Here is a 16,593-nt window from a genome sequence, read left to right on the forward strand (position 1 = left end):
TTTGTTGCTGAAAGGACTTTCACTCTGCTGGACTGCCTCTCTGAAGGAGCTGCTGACATGTTGAGTTCATGTTATGTTATGTGCATGTGCATACTCTTTTATAGCGCACGGCTACCCAAACGGGTGTCCCGGCGCTTTAGCAAAGAGATCGGAGACCAGTAAATCCAGACAGCCACTCAGAAAGTCATGGCGATCACGCAGAAAAGAGCCACGTCTTTAGCTCCTTTCTAAACGTCAGGAGACTATTGGCTTTCCGTAAAGAGATCGGAAGCCCATTCCAATGGAGGGCCGCTAGATAGCGGAAGGACCGACCACCCATCCGAGCACGTTTAATAGGCGGGACCACAATCGTGGCAGATGAAGCTGATCGCAGCACCCTCCTTGGAACATAAAAGGCCAGTCTCTTCTTGATGTACATAGGGCCTATAGAATGCAGGGCTTTAAAAGCCAGAGTCAGAGTTTTAAAAATAACTCTTTTAGAAATCGGTAGCCAATGTAGCTCCTTAAGCAAACCAGAGGCTCTGGCTCTGCGTGGAAGGCCAAAGATTGCCCTTGCAGCAGAGTTTTGGACTATCTGCAATCTTGCCAACAAATATTTCGGCAGGCCCGCATAGAGTGCATTAGCATAGTCAAAACGTGATCCAACTAATGCCTGCACTACAATTTTCTTGTATTGCAGTGACAGCAACGGTAAAAATGTTCTAAGCATCCGCAGGATGCTAAAGCATTTCCCTGATAGTGCATTAATCTGGGATCTAAATGACAGATCAACGTCACAGATCACACCCAGATTTTTGGCCTGCATTGACACCGTTTCTGGAGGAAACATGTCTCGAGGCCACCAGGATTTCCAGCATGGGTCCGGAGCACAGCCAAAAAAAAGCAACTCAGACTTGTCTGAGTTGCATTTAAGGCTATGTTGTTGGAACCACGAAAAAACGGAGCCAAGGCAGTCCCTGATTCTTGCCCCATCAAACGCCTCTCCCTTCCTGCAAGTAAACAGGAGCTGGGTGTCGTCAGCGTAGGATATGACCTGGGCACCAAAAGCCTCCGCCACCGCCGCCAGAGGGGCCATATAGATATTAAAAAGGATGGGGCTCAGAATGGATCCTTGAGGAACCCCCACCCCTAGCGACGGCATTTCAGCGGAGAACGGTGGTGCCCAGATCACCTGTCGGCGGTCACATCTGGGCGGTTCATCTGCTGCCCTCTTGCCTGGCAGGACCAGAGCAACCCCAGATTGACCCTGGTGAGCCATCTTGTGAGCGGGGGGCTCCATGCATTGTTACAGGCACAGAGGGCTGGGGACCTGCAACCAATCTTGAACCCAGGATCACAAACTGACTCAAAGGGCTAGTCTGCTGGCTTCTGATCTGAGCCACAGGGGCAAAAAAGGCTCCCCAACAGATCCTAGACCTGTCTTCACTGTGTTCCTGACCCCCAAGTGGTGCCCTCAGGTCCTGGACGCTTGGTGTGGCTGAGCGGACTCTTAAATCAAGCTCTTGGGCTCTTTGTGACCGGTAACAGGCCCGTTTGCACAAAAACCTTGCCGCTCGCACTGAAAACCAGCGCAAGCTGCAGCCAGCCTGTCTCTTCACACAACAAGCATCGATCACCATAAAGGACCACCACTGCAAGGCTCCGGCCTGCCCTCCACAACGCCCGGTCTGCTCCTCACGCCAGGCCAACACTGCCAGCAACACTCTCCTTGCTTCCTATGGACTCTCCAACTCGAATGGGACACTTCGCACAAAACGTAAAGAAGTAAACCTTCAACGTGACTAATCTGGAACTGTATACGACCCGCGGTCCATCATTGTCAGTCTGAACGTTTGATTTTGACCCGGTCCAGCGTGACCAGATAGCTGCTATTGGCACTTGGTGCTTTTAGATGCTATATTGCAGTTTATACTTGAAAAATTGATAATCCCGGTCCTACAGATTGGATTCGTTAAATTAAGCTGTAGTTTTCGATCTTGTGTGGGACCTTTTTGTGAGGTGTTTTCACTGTTTGGTGTTTGGAGTGTTACACAAATACTTTACAAACTGCCTCTAAATTAAGCCTGACTGCACTCTGTCAAGGTACCAGGGGACTGAGTACAGATTAACTTTGGGTTTGCTTGTGCCTTACCCATACTAGGAATGTGATGGTTTTGTGACACACTCCAGTCAACCAGTAACCCAATTTCTTACATGCATTAACTCCTAAAATGTCATGGCTCTTCCACCCAGTGGCTTTAATTAGTGAAAACATAGAGGCCACTGATGAAGACATATCCCCCAGTAGGGTATTTGCAGTAAAACGGTGAGCTAAAATGGCGATTCCTTCTAGTAAAGCCTGGTTTTTGGTCAAAATGAACCTAAATATCCTGGCATACAGATATGGTAAAATGTGGACTTTGCTTTTATTTGTTGAGAGATTCTTTCCATTTTGTCATAAGAGCTGCTATTCATTTCTTTGTGCAGTTTTACATAGCACAAATCATAGCCACAGGGCTTCTGAGTTCTGTACATAAGCACAGTGCCATACATAAGAATTTTAGCGTTTAGGTGTACATTTACATTTCATATCATTGTTGATTTCTCTTTTGTTAATTTCTCTTTTGCAAATGTGAATGTCGGGTTTTGACTTAAACAAGAGAAAATATACCAAATAACTGAATTAACTACTTACTAGCAGTTCTTAATTTGAGTTGATGGTTTCTGGTGCTCGGCACTTAATTTTCAACACCAGAGCTTGTGACAGTCTGCCATAAAGTGGCGCTGTCTCAGATAACAAGTCATTTATTTTGCCTGCAACCCAAGTCATTCTAATAGTTATGGGGGCCTGGCATAGTCTGAATTGTCACACTTGTAGGAGTGTGATGGTTAGTAGTTGGGTTGTTACTATAACTGGCAGCATGGCAGGGGCAATCTGGGTGCCAGCTACAGTGGTGTCCTGACTAGAGCCCTGACACTTATTTATTTACAATTTAAGCACTGCTTACTAGTGTTGTGCTTTCAGATAAATGAGGCACAGGGTCAAGACTGATTTGTATATGGCTAGGTCTAAACTGGGGTGGCATGGTGAGCAAAAGAATGATGGATTTAACCGAGATTTCTTGACTGTGGTGTCTGTTTTGATTTGTTCTGCATTCCATCCATCAATTGTGTGTCTTTTGCTTCAGATAAATGTACATCCAGACAAATAATCTGTCTCTGTGTATGCAGAACAATTATGATCAATATTGCATTGGGCTGTATAAAACATTCAAATTAACCGGTCACTAATGTTGGGAGCCACAAAGGAATGACAGGACTACTTACTTTTGGTGCACCAATCCGGTTGATCTTGTTCTGTGGTCCAGTAAAGTCAGGGGATACCGATTCGTCTCAGCAAAAGCCACAGCCAGGTAATGGTTTTGCATCCTGACTTGTAAAATCTCCTGTCTAGGTGATCAAGTGCTATACTTGGTAACAATCTTATTTGTGTAGTAGCGTTCTAAAGTGCGTAAGAGTAGATGGAAGAAATGAAAAAAACTCTAATTATGAAAGTGTATTGTGATATTATTGTGCAAATATCGAAAGTAGGACTGCGGTTGGAGCAACACTGGCCTGGAGACTTAATTACTCCGGTGAGACAGTTGAAAATAATGGCATAGCCCACTGGAGGGTTTTAATTTGACTGAAACGCGAGACCACAAAGACCAGCATGCTTTGCAAACACCATCACAAGGGTGTCCACTAGAGGGCCGGAAATGTTAAAATCTGCAATTGCTGTGGCTCAAAATCAGTTTCCTGTTGCCTGGGCTTACCTCAGAAGAAGTTCAAAGACTGAACGAAACGCGCCAGGATTGCCCGAAACTGCTCAATTCAATGCTTGCAGCATCTGTGTTGTGTGTGCGGCTCAGTTCTTTCCAGTAAAGGGGAGAGAATGGTGTGAAATGCAGTGGCTTGGTCCCGCCGCGGAGCTACGCACCGCCAGCAAGTGCGCCATCATTACCCAGCCTCGGACCGATTTGTGTGACTCGTGAAAACGAACTTAGGGTAACGGACGCTGCCAGACACCAGAGTTTGGAATGGTTCCTCAGCACCCTCGAAAATAGGACTGCGGTTGGAGCAACACTGGCCTGGAGACTTAATTACTCCGGTGAGACAGTTGAAAATAATGGCATAGCCCACTGGAGGGTTTTAATTTGACTGAAATGCGAGACCACAAAGACCAGCATGCTTTGCAAACACCATCACAAGGGTGTCCACTAGAGGGCCGAAAATGTTCAAATCTGCAATTGCTGTGGCTCAAAATCAGTTTCCTGTTGCCTGGGCTTACCTCAGAAGTAGTTCAAAGACTGAAAGAAACGCGTCAGGATTGCCCGAAACTGCTCAATTAAATGCTTGCAGCATCTGTGTTGCGTGTGCGGCTCAGTTCTTTCCAGTAAAGGGGAGAGAGTGGTGTGATATATATATATATTTATAGCCCACCTGGGCAATATCAATAATTTGAACAACATGGTTATTTAATTTTCCATTCAAAGTAGCTAATTTGTTGAAAGAAAATATTTGTAGTTAAATGGGCTGCAGCATAAGTTTAAATTTTGCACTTGCAACTTATATGAATCTGCAGATACACGTGTTTTTTAAAATCGAAAATGTGATTTTTTTAAATTGTACTAGTATTATGAATTGCAAACGATTTTATCATATTTATTCATTTTATATTAGCCCGATCAGATCTTGCACTAATTTGCAGGTCTTTATAGCTACTAGGAAGTATGTTTTCTATGTTGTTCATTGTTTGGCTCTGCCTAATCATTGCACTAGCACTTTAAATACTGGTCACTGCCTAACGCAACTTGCCATGTGATCAAGCTTCGGTGGAAGCGAAACGCGTTATGGCGGCTGGCTGGCTGAAAAATAAAGCACTCTGAGTGAAGAACAGAATTCGGGTCTGCTTTTCGTCATTCCTACTAAGGCAGGGGCCTTGTTCTTGGTGGGGAGATATGGATATATATCATATCTCATATCATATCATATATCATATCATATCATATCATATATCATATCATATATCTCATATCATATATCATATATCATATATCATATCATATCATATATCATATCATATCATATCATATATCATATCATATATCAGATCTTTAGACCCAGGCTACAGCGGTTTGGCGGTCCTGGCAGCCTACAATAGTACTCACCAAATCCCCCAACGTTGAGAGATTACCAGAACACTCCGGGATACTTTAAATATTAATTCACAGAAATGCCTCTACACCAACGCTGACCAAGGTAAAAGCTGTAAAGCATTGGTGTAGAGGCATTTCTGTGAATGTATATTTGAAGCATCCCGGAGTGACCTGGTAATCTCTTAACGTTGGGTATTTGGTGATAGAGACACCGGTGGTTTGTCCTGAGGTAGTCCACCGATGCTTCCAGGGCAGTTAATGGGACAATATGTAAAAGACACAGAGGTATTATTATCACCCCTGCTACTAGGGCACTCGTAATGAGTGCCTTTATCTCCAACCATACACAAATCATGACTAACATTTCTAAAGTTTTTTTTTTGCTATCAACATTTTAACATTTTCATCTCGATTTATACACTGGTTCCATTTTATGAAAATATAGTAATCACAAGCACACTAGAGATACTCATTTATTATTGTGGCTTAGTTTTCAGCTTTGTGCTTTTCTGCATGTTTTCTGGTTTGCTAAGACCCCTCAGTTTTGATCCTGTTTAGTCGTCCACTCATATGACCATGATTAAAAATTAACTGTCAATGCAAATAAAATGTGAGTTTATTTGTTTGTTTACTTGTCCGCTCACTCCCCGTTCCACCGCAGCTACCAGTGCTGTTTGTTGTGGAGGGAGGCAAGCGGTTATCACTTCCTGGTTGCTCCAGTATAGGCGGCCATTTTCGGAGGGTTGACGCGCTAGTCTCCACCTTCACCTAACCTATTTAGTCCATCATTTTTCCGCGCAGCGGTGAAGCGCAGCGGTAGCGCCGTAGACGCCCCGAAGAGGCGCCAAAGAGAAGCCAGTCTGCGCCAGTCCGCATCCAGACGCCTCCCGCCTACTAGCGTTTAGGTCTATTATGGTGGGGTCTCCGCTCTCTTATAATTCCTCATCCCTCCTTTCCTTACGTCCTTCCACGATTCTGCCATGCTACCACTCGTTCTTCCCATCCCATACCGAGTACCATTGCTCAAAATGTAATTGGAGTCCTCTCTCGTCACATATCCGTCATGTGCCCTCGTTCAGGAATGTAGAATGTTTCTTCTCAATTGCCGCTCTCTACCCAAACATCACACTGAACTGCATATACTGATTGAAGAGCTCAATTTGGATGCTCTCTTCCTAACAGAAACGTGGCTCCAATCAGATCATGACCCGATTACCGCATGGGCTACCCCCCTAGGCTACACGCTTAAAAGACTGGACCGTCATTCTGGGAGAGGTGGCGGACTAGCCATTATATATCGACACAGCTATAAATGTCGCATTGTTCCGACCACCCTACCATCCTGCGAGTGTCTTCATTTCTCGCTAGAATTCTCCCCCACCACCACTTTCTCCGGCATTTTAGCCTATCGCCCACCTGGTCCCCTTAATAATTTTATTACGAAAATAACTGACCTCGCTGCAAGTATAGTGTTGTCTTGGCCCAACTTTACCCTGCTGGGAGATCTCAACTTACATCTAGATGATCCCCATGACACTGCAGCTAATAATCTCCGGTCCAATCTACAAGCTATGGATCTTTGTCAAAAGGGTTTTCACACAACCCATAACAGGGGTCACCTTCTTGACCACATCTACAGCAATGTAGACGATCTAGTGGTGGAGCCCCCTATACCCTTACCTTGGACCGACCACTTTTTAATACCTTTTATTTGGCGCACAAACCTCCCCTCCTCCTCTCAAAACCTTGCAAGGCATCGAGGCAGGAAGTGGCCCTCGCTCCCCCTCCATACGTGGGAAACCGCCCTTGCCAGAGCTCCTCCTGGGAAGGTAACAAACCCCAACACGGCCACTAACAACTTCGAGAATTGGATTTCGAGTACCCTTGACCTGGTCCTTCCCAAACACTCCTGCAACTCCATAAAAAGACCCAAAGTTGCCCCGTGGTATACTCCCTCCCTCAGAACCATGAAATTAGCCTGCCGTAAACTTGAGAGAGCATGGAGGCATGATCACTCTCAACTTAGGAAGGCTGAGTACAGAGCTGCTATAAAGCTCTATAAACAGGAGATAAAGGCAACTCAAGCTTCCTTTTATGAAGGGAAAATCAATGCGGCCGTGAATGCCCAAAAGGAAATTTTTAAAATTGTCAAATCTCCCATTTCACCTCCCACGGAGTGTCCCTCTGCTGAAGGTGCTCAAAATCGCTGTAACGACCTCGCCATCTTTTTTTCCCAAAAAATTCAGATCATATATTCTTCATTTGGGTGCGTCAAGAATGAATTGGAACTCCGCCGGCCCATTACCTCTGATCTCCCCGCCTCTTGTACCCTCGATACAATCCCACTCCTGGACAGTTCTGGCTTGGATGGACTAACCACCAAGATTACCTCTGGTTCCCCCAACGACCCTGCACCCCCTCAGACCCTTACTAAGGTCATGGACGTCATTCGCCCGGTCATATTGGACGTTCTCAATACATCTATCACCTCCAAATCCGTACCACCTCCTTGGAAGTGTGCGATGGTGAGAGCCCTATTGAAGAAGCCCAATCTTAACCAGAACAACCTGGCGAATTATCGTCCCATCTCCTTGCCCCCCTGGCTAAGTAAACTGCTCGAGAGGCACGTAAATAACATCCTGGTGGACTATTTAGATCCAACAACCTACTGCGTGCCTCTCAGACAGGGTTTCGCCCTCTACACGGGACCGAAACTGCCCTTTTAGCGGTGACGGAGGAGGCAAGAGCAGTGTTGGACCGGGGAGGAAAAGTTGCCATTATCCTACTTGATCTCAGCGCCGCGTTCGACACGGTTAACCATGTCACGCTACTACATCGTCTGGCGGACATGGGCGTGTCGGGCGCGGCCCTGGAATGGCTGACATCCTTCCTGGCTAACCGCTCCTTCCAGGTCTTTGAGGGCGAGACAGTGTCTCCCAAACACCCACTCAGGTGTGGAGTCCCGCAGGGCTCCTCCCTGAGCCCCACCCTCTTTAATGCCTACATGGAACCCCTAGACAGGATAGTCCATCCCTTCGGTGTGCGTATTGTCACCTACGCGGACGATACCCAACTGGTGGTCTCTCTAGACCACTCTGAGGGATCGTCCCACACCCTAGGTCCCTGTCTAGAGGCTGTTGCTAGTTGGATGCAATCCTCCTGTCTGAAACTTAATGGGGAGAAGACAGACAGACATTCTTCTGGGCAACCCTTCTCCCACTGCCCTTGCATCCATCTGGCCTCCATGTCTGGGCTCGCCTCCGGTCCCCAAATCCCAAATAAAGAGCCTCGGGATCTGGCTCGATAAAGCTTTGGACTTCTCGGCCCAAGCAACTAAGACCGCTGCCACCTGCTTTGGGATTATGAGGATGTTGCGGAAGGTGCTCCCTCTGCTCCCATTCCAGGCAAGGAGGGTTCTGGTCCAGGCCCTCATACTCTCCCGCCTGGACTATGGAAATGCTCTTTATATGGGAGCTCCGATTTCCGTTATTCAGAAACTCCAAGTGACACAAAACAGTGCGGCCCGTTTACTTTATAACCTCCCCCGCTGGCAGTCAGCGAGGAATGCCCTAAAGGAGCTCCACTGGCTCCCTGTAGGAGCAAGAGTACAATTTAAGGCTATGTGTATTCTACACAAAGTCTTTCATCGTACAGGTCCTGCAATTCTTCATCCCCTGGCTACACCCTATGTCCCGCCCCGCTCCCTCCGTTCCGGCACCCTCCAGTTGGCCTCCCTCACCAGAGTCAGGAAAGCCCGCTGGGGCGGCCGCTCCTTCTCCCATACCGCGGGTAAGCTCTGGAATACCCTCCCTTTATCTCTTCGAGGTAACACCAACCACATGTCCTTCAGGAAAGCTCTGAAAACGCACCTGTATAGTAAAACCTGCTGAACTGCCCGAGCGCGCGTTGAGTATTCAATCATAAGCGCTGCGAGGCCTCCGGGTAGTTAGCGCTATACAAGTGCAATTTTCATTCATTTCATTCATAAATGAAATTTAAATGCAAGCTACTATCTAAATATTGTTGATGTTGCAGTTAGAGGACAATGCTAACAATGGGGCTTAAAAGAAAACAGTTTGTTAGAAATTCGACCTCAGTGCAATGGTAGAAAATAGTCTCATGAAAATGGACATGTAAGCTACTTTTCTATGCACTTATTGATTCTTTATTGTTTATATTCTTCTTTATAGTATGGACTCCAAAGAATCCTCAGTGAGGACAGGAGTCTGTTTTTATTGGCAAGAGCAATTGATCCAAAGCAAGTACACATGATGACGGAAATAGTGAAAATACTCTCTGCCATTTGCATAATTGGAGAGGAAAATATGTAAGTATTCTTCTGCTGATTTGTCATTCCCTAACGATAGATCGTTTTGTATATATTGTGGTTAAGCTAATAGCTGCTCCTTTCAAGTTTATGAATGTATGTTGGTGTTTGAAAATGGAAAAACATTCTTACTGATTTACATTATTTCTTTCATTTACTTGTTCTAAAAATCATGGCAAACAAGTTTGAATAAAAAACTGTCATAAATGTCAAACACATCTGCTAAAAGCATTTATTCTTATTTTTTATGGTTTTATGGTCTAGCAGAGGAGAGGCAGCTTTAGGTACGTCGCCAACATTATGATATATCTGGCAAAACATTGTTGGTGAACAAGCCTGCTGGTTCAGGCGAAACACGTCCGACTTTGCCGATTAAAATCTGAATTGAATTATCGAGACACGGCGTCGTCATTTCCTTAGTTCTAAGGAGGTTGCTGTTCATGTAAACGGACCGGGCTTGCGAGGTCCGATTCGACGACGCGCCCGCTGTTTTGGTGAGCTGTAGCTGTTTGCAAGCAGTGGGAAGAAACATATATATATATACTTTTTTTCACTGAAAAAAAGCAAAAGTTGCAGGGACATTAAAGTTAGGCTCAGAATTTACTTGTACAAAACCATTGATATTCAGCTGTTATAGTTACCTGAGCTAACTATAACTTACGCTCCATTAATCCACTGCTTATGACCTCACATATTACATCTCTCATGACATGATCAGTGACTTCACTGATGATATCTTGCACAGAAATACTCCCACTCGCATCCGTATGCAACCTCTCATACACCCAGTCATACACCCATGCAACCACTAACATACCCATACAACCACTCGTACACCTATTTACTCATCTTTAGAGCCACTCACACATCCACTCACACATCCACTCACTCATACAGCCACTCACACAGCCACTCACCCATACATCCACTCATGCACCCACTCACACTCCAATACTGCCACTCACACATCCAGTCAAACAGACATACAGGCACTTACACACCCACTCATACACCTTTACAGCCATTCACACACCCACTCAGTCACCCATAGAGAAATTCATGCAGCCACACAGGTAGTCACACATCAATACACTCACTGATACAGCCACTCACACTGCCACCTACTCACCAATACAGCTACTCACACACCCACTCACTCATACAACCACTGACTCGGCCAGTCACACATCCATACAACCACTGGCACGCCCACAGAACCACTTACATACCCATTCACACATCCATTCAGCCACTCACACACCCATTCACTCACCCTTACAGCCACTCACACAGACATTAACTCTCCAATACAGTCACTACTTACCTATACACACTCAAACAGCTACTCACTAACCCATACAGCCACTTCCACACCCACCCACACACCTGTGTAGCCACTCACATAGCCGCTAACTCAACCATACAGCCACTCACACACCTGCTCACCCTCCAATACAGTCACTCACACTGCCGCTCACTCGCCCATTCAGCTGCTCACATAACCACTAACTCCTCCATGCAGTAACTCATACAGCCACGCAGACATCCACTCACATACTGAGACAGACAGTCAAACAGGCACTCAAATGAGATATGTTAGAAATAGTATGTCTAATTACTAGTAGAGAAAGAATAGAAATGTAACTTATCCTGTAGCTTAGTATATATCTTTAATGCTCAGAAATGTTTATGAAACACACTCATGGCATGATGTCATCAGTGATGTATTTAAAACAATGAACCGTACCACTGCTGGTTCAGAGGGAGAGGCAGAGGATTTGCCTAAAGGCCAGTGGCCATCGTTCGTGTTCTCCCTATCAATATAACCTCCACCACAGAAACAAATGAGTCCCTATGTTTACTAGCTCAGCCTCTTACGGGAGCCTTTACACACCTTATGATATAAGTGTTCCTTTACTGAGGAAAAACTCTAGCTACTCCATTCATCCGATATTTATGGACCTACACAATTGTGCTAGAAAATTTACAGGATGGCCTCACACACCATCCAGGTGTCAGGCTTCATCATCAGCCATTCCACATTCACCAAAGAATCCTCTAATGGCAAAAAAGCCCATACTAGGGATGTGGTTCAAGCATTAGCAGGAAACTGAGGAGAAAAAGAATAGGGAAAGGGGTCCAATACTAAAAATCCCTAGCGCCTACCGGTTAAATTTGAGAAACTTTATTCCTTGGTGGAGGAGGGATGGTTAAAAAGCAGATGGACAATAATAGCCCTTTTATGGTGCTAATTGTCTGATTATAAACATCAGGTCTATTTACTCCAATCGAGTCGGAATGTTTCAGCCCCCAAAATGCCCCCTACATGGGTCCCGGTCTTTCTTCAGGACCAAATTGAACCCTATACGCCCCTACAGTGCTTGGAAAAAAACATATTCTGCAGAGTAGCCAAAGTGCGTTTGTTTAAAAAAAGTTTTGAGTGGACTGCTTGCATACCGAAATGCAATCGCCCTTGTGCGAGTATCGTGAGTAATACACATGTTCACACACCCGTGCTCATGCACACTCAATTCTAAAACATACGATGCTCTCCGCTGTGTCTTTATCAAGCCCTGTAATTTGCACATTATTATAATTTTATGTTTATGTCCTTTTGGAAAATCATTCTTCATTGACACACTGGAGGTGGACACAGGGGGAACAACAAAAAACACTGGTCTCAGGGTAAAATCATCCTTCTTACCATGACACATACCACCCTCGAGGCAATACAAACCTTTGAAGAGGTCATCTCTAGAGAGATAGAAGCTATGTACATCAATCCAAGCTTCGATAACATGTCAACAAAAAAAAGAAAGACTCTAGAGGCACTAAGAAAAAGACAGGATATTGTCTTAAAACTGGCAGACAAGGGGGCCGCCACAGTTATTCTCACAACCTAGATGTATGACACAGAGTGTAAAAGGTTACTATCAGACAGAACCAGCTACCAGGCCCTGAAAGAAGACCCCCAAACCACGTCTGACTAATGAAATCAAATCTATGCTGGAAGAAGAATTAAGTATGGCCTGGATTACTGCGCAAGAGGCAAAATTCCTCACAGGGGATAGTCCAAGGATGGCCTTGTTTTACATATTGCCCTAACTGCATAAGAATACATTTCCACCACCAGGTTGGCCCATTGTGTCAGGGATTAATTCTATCCTTGAACTTTTATATTTGTTCTTCGATTTGTTCCTTCGACCACTAGTCAAGACTATGCCTTCATATCCAAAAGATACTCCGGTGTAATTTGTACTGAACTGTGCGAGAATTGCCCTCATAGAGAGCTTTTTCAAATATGAAAACACCATATACCATCAGGTGAAGGGAACTTCACTGGTCAGTACATTCACCCCAAGCCTGGCATGCCTGTATGTCCACCAGTTAGAAGTCAAGCATATCTTTACCGACTCAAACCCCCACCATGATAACATCAGGTTGTGGTGCAGGTATATTGATGATGTTCTAATAGTGTGGAGAGGCGAATATATACTTGCTGTGGAATTCTGTACCTGGATCCGTTCTTGCAGTTCACCCATACCATGGATAGTAACTTTGTTGCCTTCCTGGAACCCCACATCACTGCAGAGGATGACAAAATAATAACCAAAGTAAATGAAAAATCAACAGACAAAAATAGTCTATTACTATTTGACAGTCATCATCATGAATCTCTTAGGGAGAATCTGCTCTTTAGGGACCCATTCGTTTCTGTGGTGGAGGTCATCTGAGTTGTCACTGACCATGTCATGTGTTATGTAAGATGTGAGGTCCTAATCAGTGCATTGCGGGGGCAATAAGTTATAGCTAGCTCAGGTAACTATAACTGTTGAATTTCAATGGTTTTGTACAAGTGAAATCTAAGCCAAACTATAAAGTTCCTATAACCTTTGTTTTTTCAGTGAAAATATATATGTGTATATATTACCTACTGGCGGTCGCCAGTAGGTATATATAGTTAGGATTTTTTCCCTATGGGATTTTTGAAAATTCTATGTCTAATAACTTTGGCGTTTGTGGACGGAATTGGCTGAAATTTTCAGGAAAATGGAACATTTTGTTTCTGAGCAGCCCCTAAAAATTTGGGGGGGTTTGTCAAGGGGGGGCCGAGAAAAAATGGGGGTCCCAAAACGCGTTTTTCCCATGTTAATTTCCATAGGGCGGTTGGCCTCACTTTTAGCCCGAACGGCTGAATGGATTTGCACGAAACTTGGCAAAATTGTAGGGACTGTTAGCCCGATGTGCCTTTGCTAGGTCTCAATATATGTGCTCCAGTGGATTTTGAGAAATTAACGTTCAAAAAAAGATATATATCTGTAACAGCGCACCGGGCAGCGCTCCGCTTCGCGTACTTTTCGCGTTACGGAGCTTTGCGAAGCGAAGCTGATTGGTTCTCCCGCGTCTGTAAACATTCCAAACAGTCCGTAGCGGCCGCCATCTTGTCTCTCGGTAGGATCGAGAGACAAGAGGAGGCCAAAGCGAAGGGGCAAATGACCATAAGGGGGCATAGTAGATCCTCCCTGACCCCCTAGGTTTGATGTGGAGGTTTTAAAAGGGCCCCGCGGGGCAAAAAAAAAAAAAAAATCGAACGGGTGAATGGATTTGCATGAAACTTGGCAAAATTGTAGGGACCGGTAGCCCGATGTGCCTTTGCTGGGTCTCAATATATGTGCTGCAGTGGATTTTGAGAAAATAACGTTAAAAAAAAGATATATATCTGTGACAGTGTCCCGGGTAGCGCTCCGTTTCGCGTACTTTTCGCGTTACGGAGCTTTGCGAAGCGAAGCTGATTGGCTCTCCGGTGTCTGTAAACATTCCAAACAGTACGGAGCGGCCGCCATCTTGTCTCTCGGTAGGATCGAGAGACAAGAGGAGGCCAAAGCGAAGGGGCAAATGACCATAAGGGGGCATAGTAGATCCTTCCTGACCCCATAGGTTTGATGTGGAGGCTTTAAAAGGGCTCCGTGGGGCAAACATTTTTTTTTTTTTATCGTTTTTTTTGGTGGGGTGCGCCCAGTTAGCGTAACGGGAAGCGGACTGGGGAGCGTACTACAAGGAAACAAGAATGATTGACTTTTAACTTATTGTATGTTTTAGACTTTTTTTCCTTTTTTTTCTGCTGAGTGACGTCTCGGCCTATCTCCACGGGATGCAGTCCCTACCATCTCGGCGTTTAAGCCCAGGGGGACCGGTAGTGTGGGAGAGATAACGTCTGTTAACGTTCGATTCGAAGGAAATCAGGAAGTGTTGAAAAACATTGTCTGCGCCATCTTGCCTTTTTTCAAATGCCACACTTTTGTCGTGCACGGCAGCCATTTTATGCTGCTCCGAATAACGGCGTGGGGCGCCCCGGGGGGGGGGGTGAGGCGGCGTGAACGGGCCTCCCCAGGTGGAGGCTCGTCTGCTGTAGTGGGGCGCCCCTTTACCGTTTCAGTTGCCATTCCGCCCGCTTTTGGTACACTGTGTCAAAATCCGCCATTCATCTGAGTTGCGCCCACTCTTGCGGTGCAGCGATAGGCGGCTGCCACAGGACTCTCAAAATGGCGGCAGGCTCTTTCCTTTTTGGGCCTGGTCCACTGAAATGGCCCTGGGACACCTTGGAAATCGGACGCTTGTCTGCTAGGTCTTGGACCCCATTCTCGAAAGCGTCCCCTCAGCCTTGAGGATTCTACAAAAGTCTTGGGGGCCCCCGACTCCTGCAGGCTTCCGGTGGGGAGCGGCTGCCATGATTGCTCGCGGAATGATCACGACGGAGCCACGAGATGGTGGTGCTCTCATGCTGACGCCAGCTTCAGTCTGAAACATCCAGAAACAAGGTGGGGCTTTCATCGTTTGGAAAAAAAAAAAAGTTTTCATCCAATGAAAAGTGTTGTTTTTAGGTCATATGATCAAGCCTTCCATCATTAGGAAACCAAAAGTAAAATGAACCAATGAAAAGTTTTATAAACAAGTCACATGACCTGTTATGCGGCATAGGGTATAAAAAGCGTAGAAAATCCGTTGGCACGTGAGGCGGCGTCAGTAGCGGACCGATGTGCGAATAGGCCGAAGGCAGCACAACGCGCCAAGATCCGGATGGCACCGAGGTGGTGTCTAGCAAGTTGCCGCACTGGTGTGGCCATCCTACAATGCTGAAAGTCGGCGTGGGGCGCCCCGTTGGCCTGTGAGTTCGCGTCAGTAGCGGACCGATGTGCGAATAGGCCGAAGGCAGCACAACGCGCCAAGATCCGGATGGCACCGAGGTGGTGTCTAGCAAGTTGCCGCACTGGTGTGGCCATCCTACAATGCTGAAAGTCGGCGTGGGGCGCTCCGTTGGCCTGTGAGTTCGCGTCAGTAGCGGACCGATGTGCGAATAGGCCGAAGGCAGCACAACGCGCCAAGATCCGGATGGCACCGAGGTGATGTCTAGCAAGTTGCCGCACTGGTGTGGCCATCCTACAATGCTGAAAGTCGGCGTGGGGCGCCCCGTTGGCCTGTGAGGTGGCGTCAGTAGCGGACCGATGTGCGAATAGGGCCAAAGGCAGCGCAACGCGCCAAGATCCGGATGGCACCGAGGTGGTGTCTAGCAAGTTGCCGCACTGGTGTGGCCATCCTACAATGCTGCGCCGAAAGTCGGCGTGGGGCGCTCCGTTGGCCTGTGAGTTCGCGTCAGTCAGTGGGGGTTGTTTGAGGATCTGACTGCATTGGAAAGCAATGTGATGCTGTGCGTCGCCCCCAAGATGAAGGTTCCTCGGCTGCAGTGGGGCGCCCCTTGGTGTTTCACTCGCTATGCAGCTGAGTTGCGTGCGCACTTGCGGCGAATAGGTCGAAGGCAGCACAACAATATTTTCTGAATAGAAGACACCACAAGGCGCTGAGATTCGGTTGGCACCGAGGTGGTGTCTAGCAAGTTGCCGCACTGGTGTGGCCATCCTACAATCCTGCTCCGAATAACGGCGTGGGGTGCCCGAAGGGGGGGGGGGGGAGGAGGCGGCGTGAACGGGCCTTCCCAGGTGGAGGCTCGTCTGCTGTAGTGGGGCGCCCCTTTACCGTTTCAGTTGCCATTCAGCTGAGTTTCGGCCGCTCTTGATGCTACAGCGACAGGCG

At 46.5% G+C, this 16,593-nt stretch overlaps 1 protein-coding gene across 2 annotated transcripts in view; it reads left to right on the forward strand.

Annotated features, from left to right (window-relative positions):
• Positions 1-16,593, forward strand: part of DIAPH2 (diaphanous related formin 2) — a 4,230,744-nt gene that overhangs the window by 1,168,568 nt on the left and 3,045,583 nt on the right. For both annotated transcript variants that reach the window (XM_078688424.1, XM_078688425.1), the window contains one exon: positions 9,368-9,504. In XM_078688424.1, the coding sequence (XP_078544550.1) occupies positions 9,368-9,504 (137 nt within the window). The remainder of the gene's footprint in view (positions 1-9,367; positions 9,505-16,593) is intronic.

Source organism: Lissotriton helveticus, chromosome 4_1, assembly GCF_964261635.1.
Source record: "Lissotriton helveticus chromosome 4_1, aLisHel1.1, whole genome shotgun sequence".
NCBI lineage: Eukaryota > Metazoa > Chordata > Amphibia > Caudata > Salamandridae > Lissotriton > Lissotriton helveticus.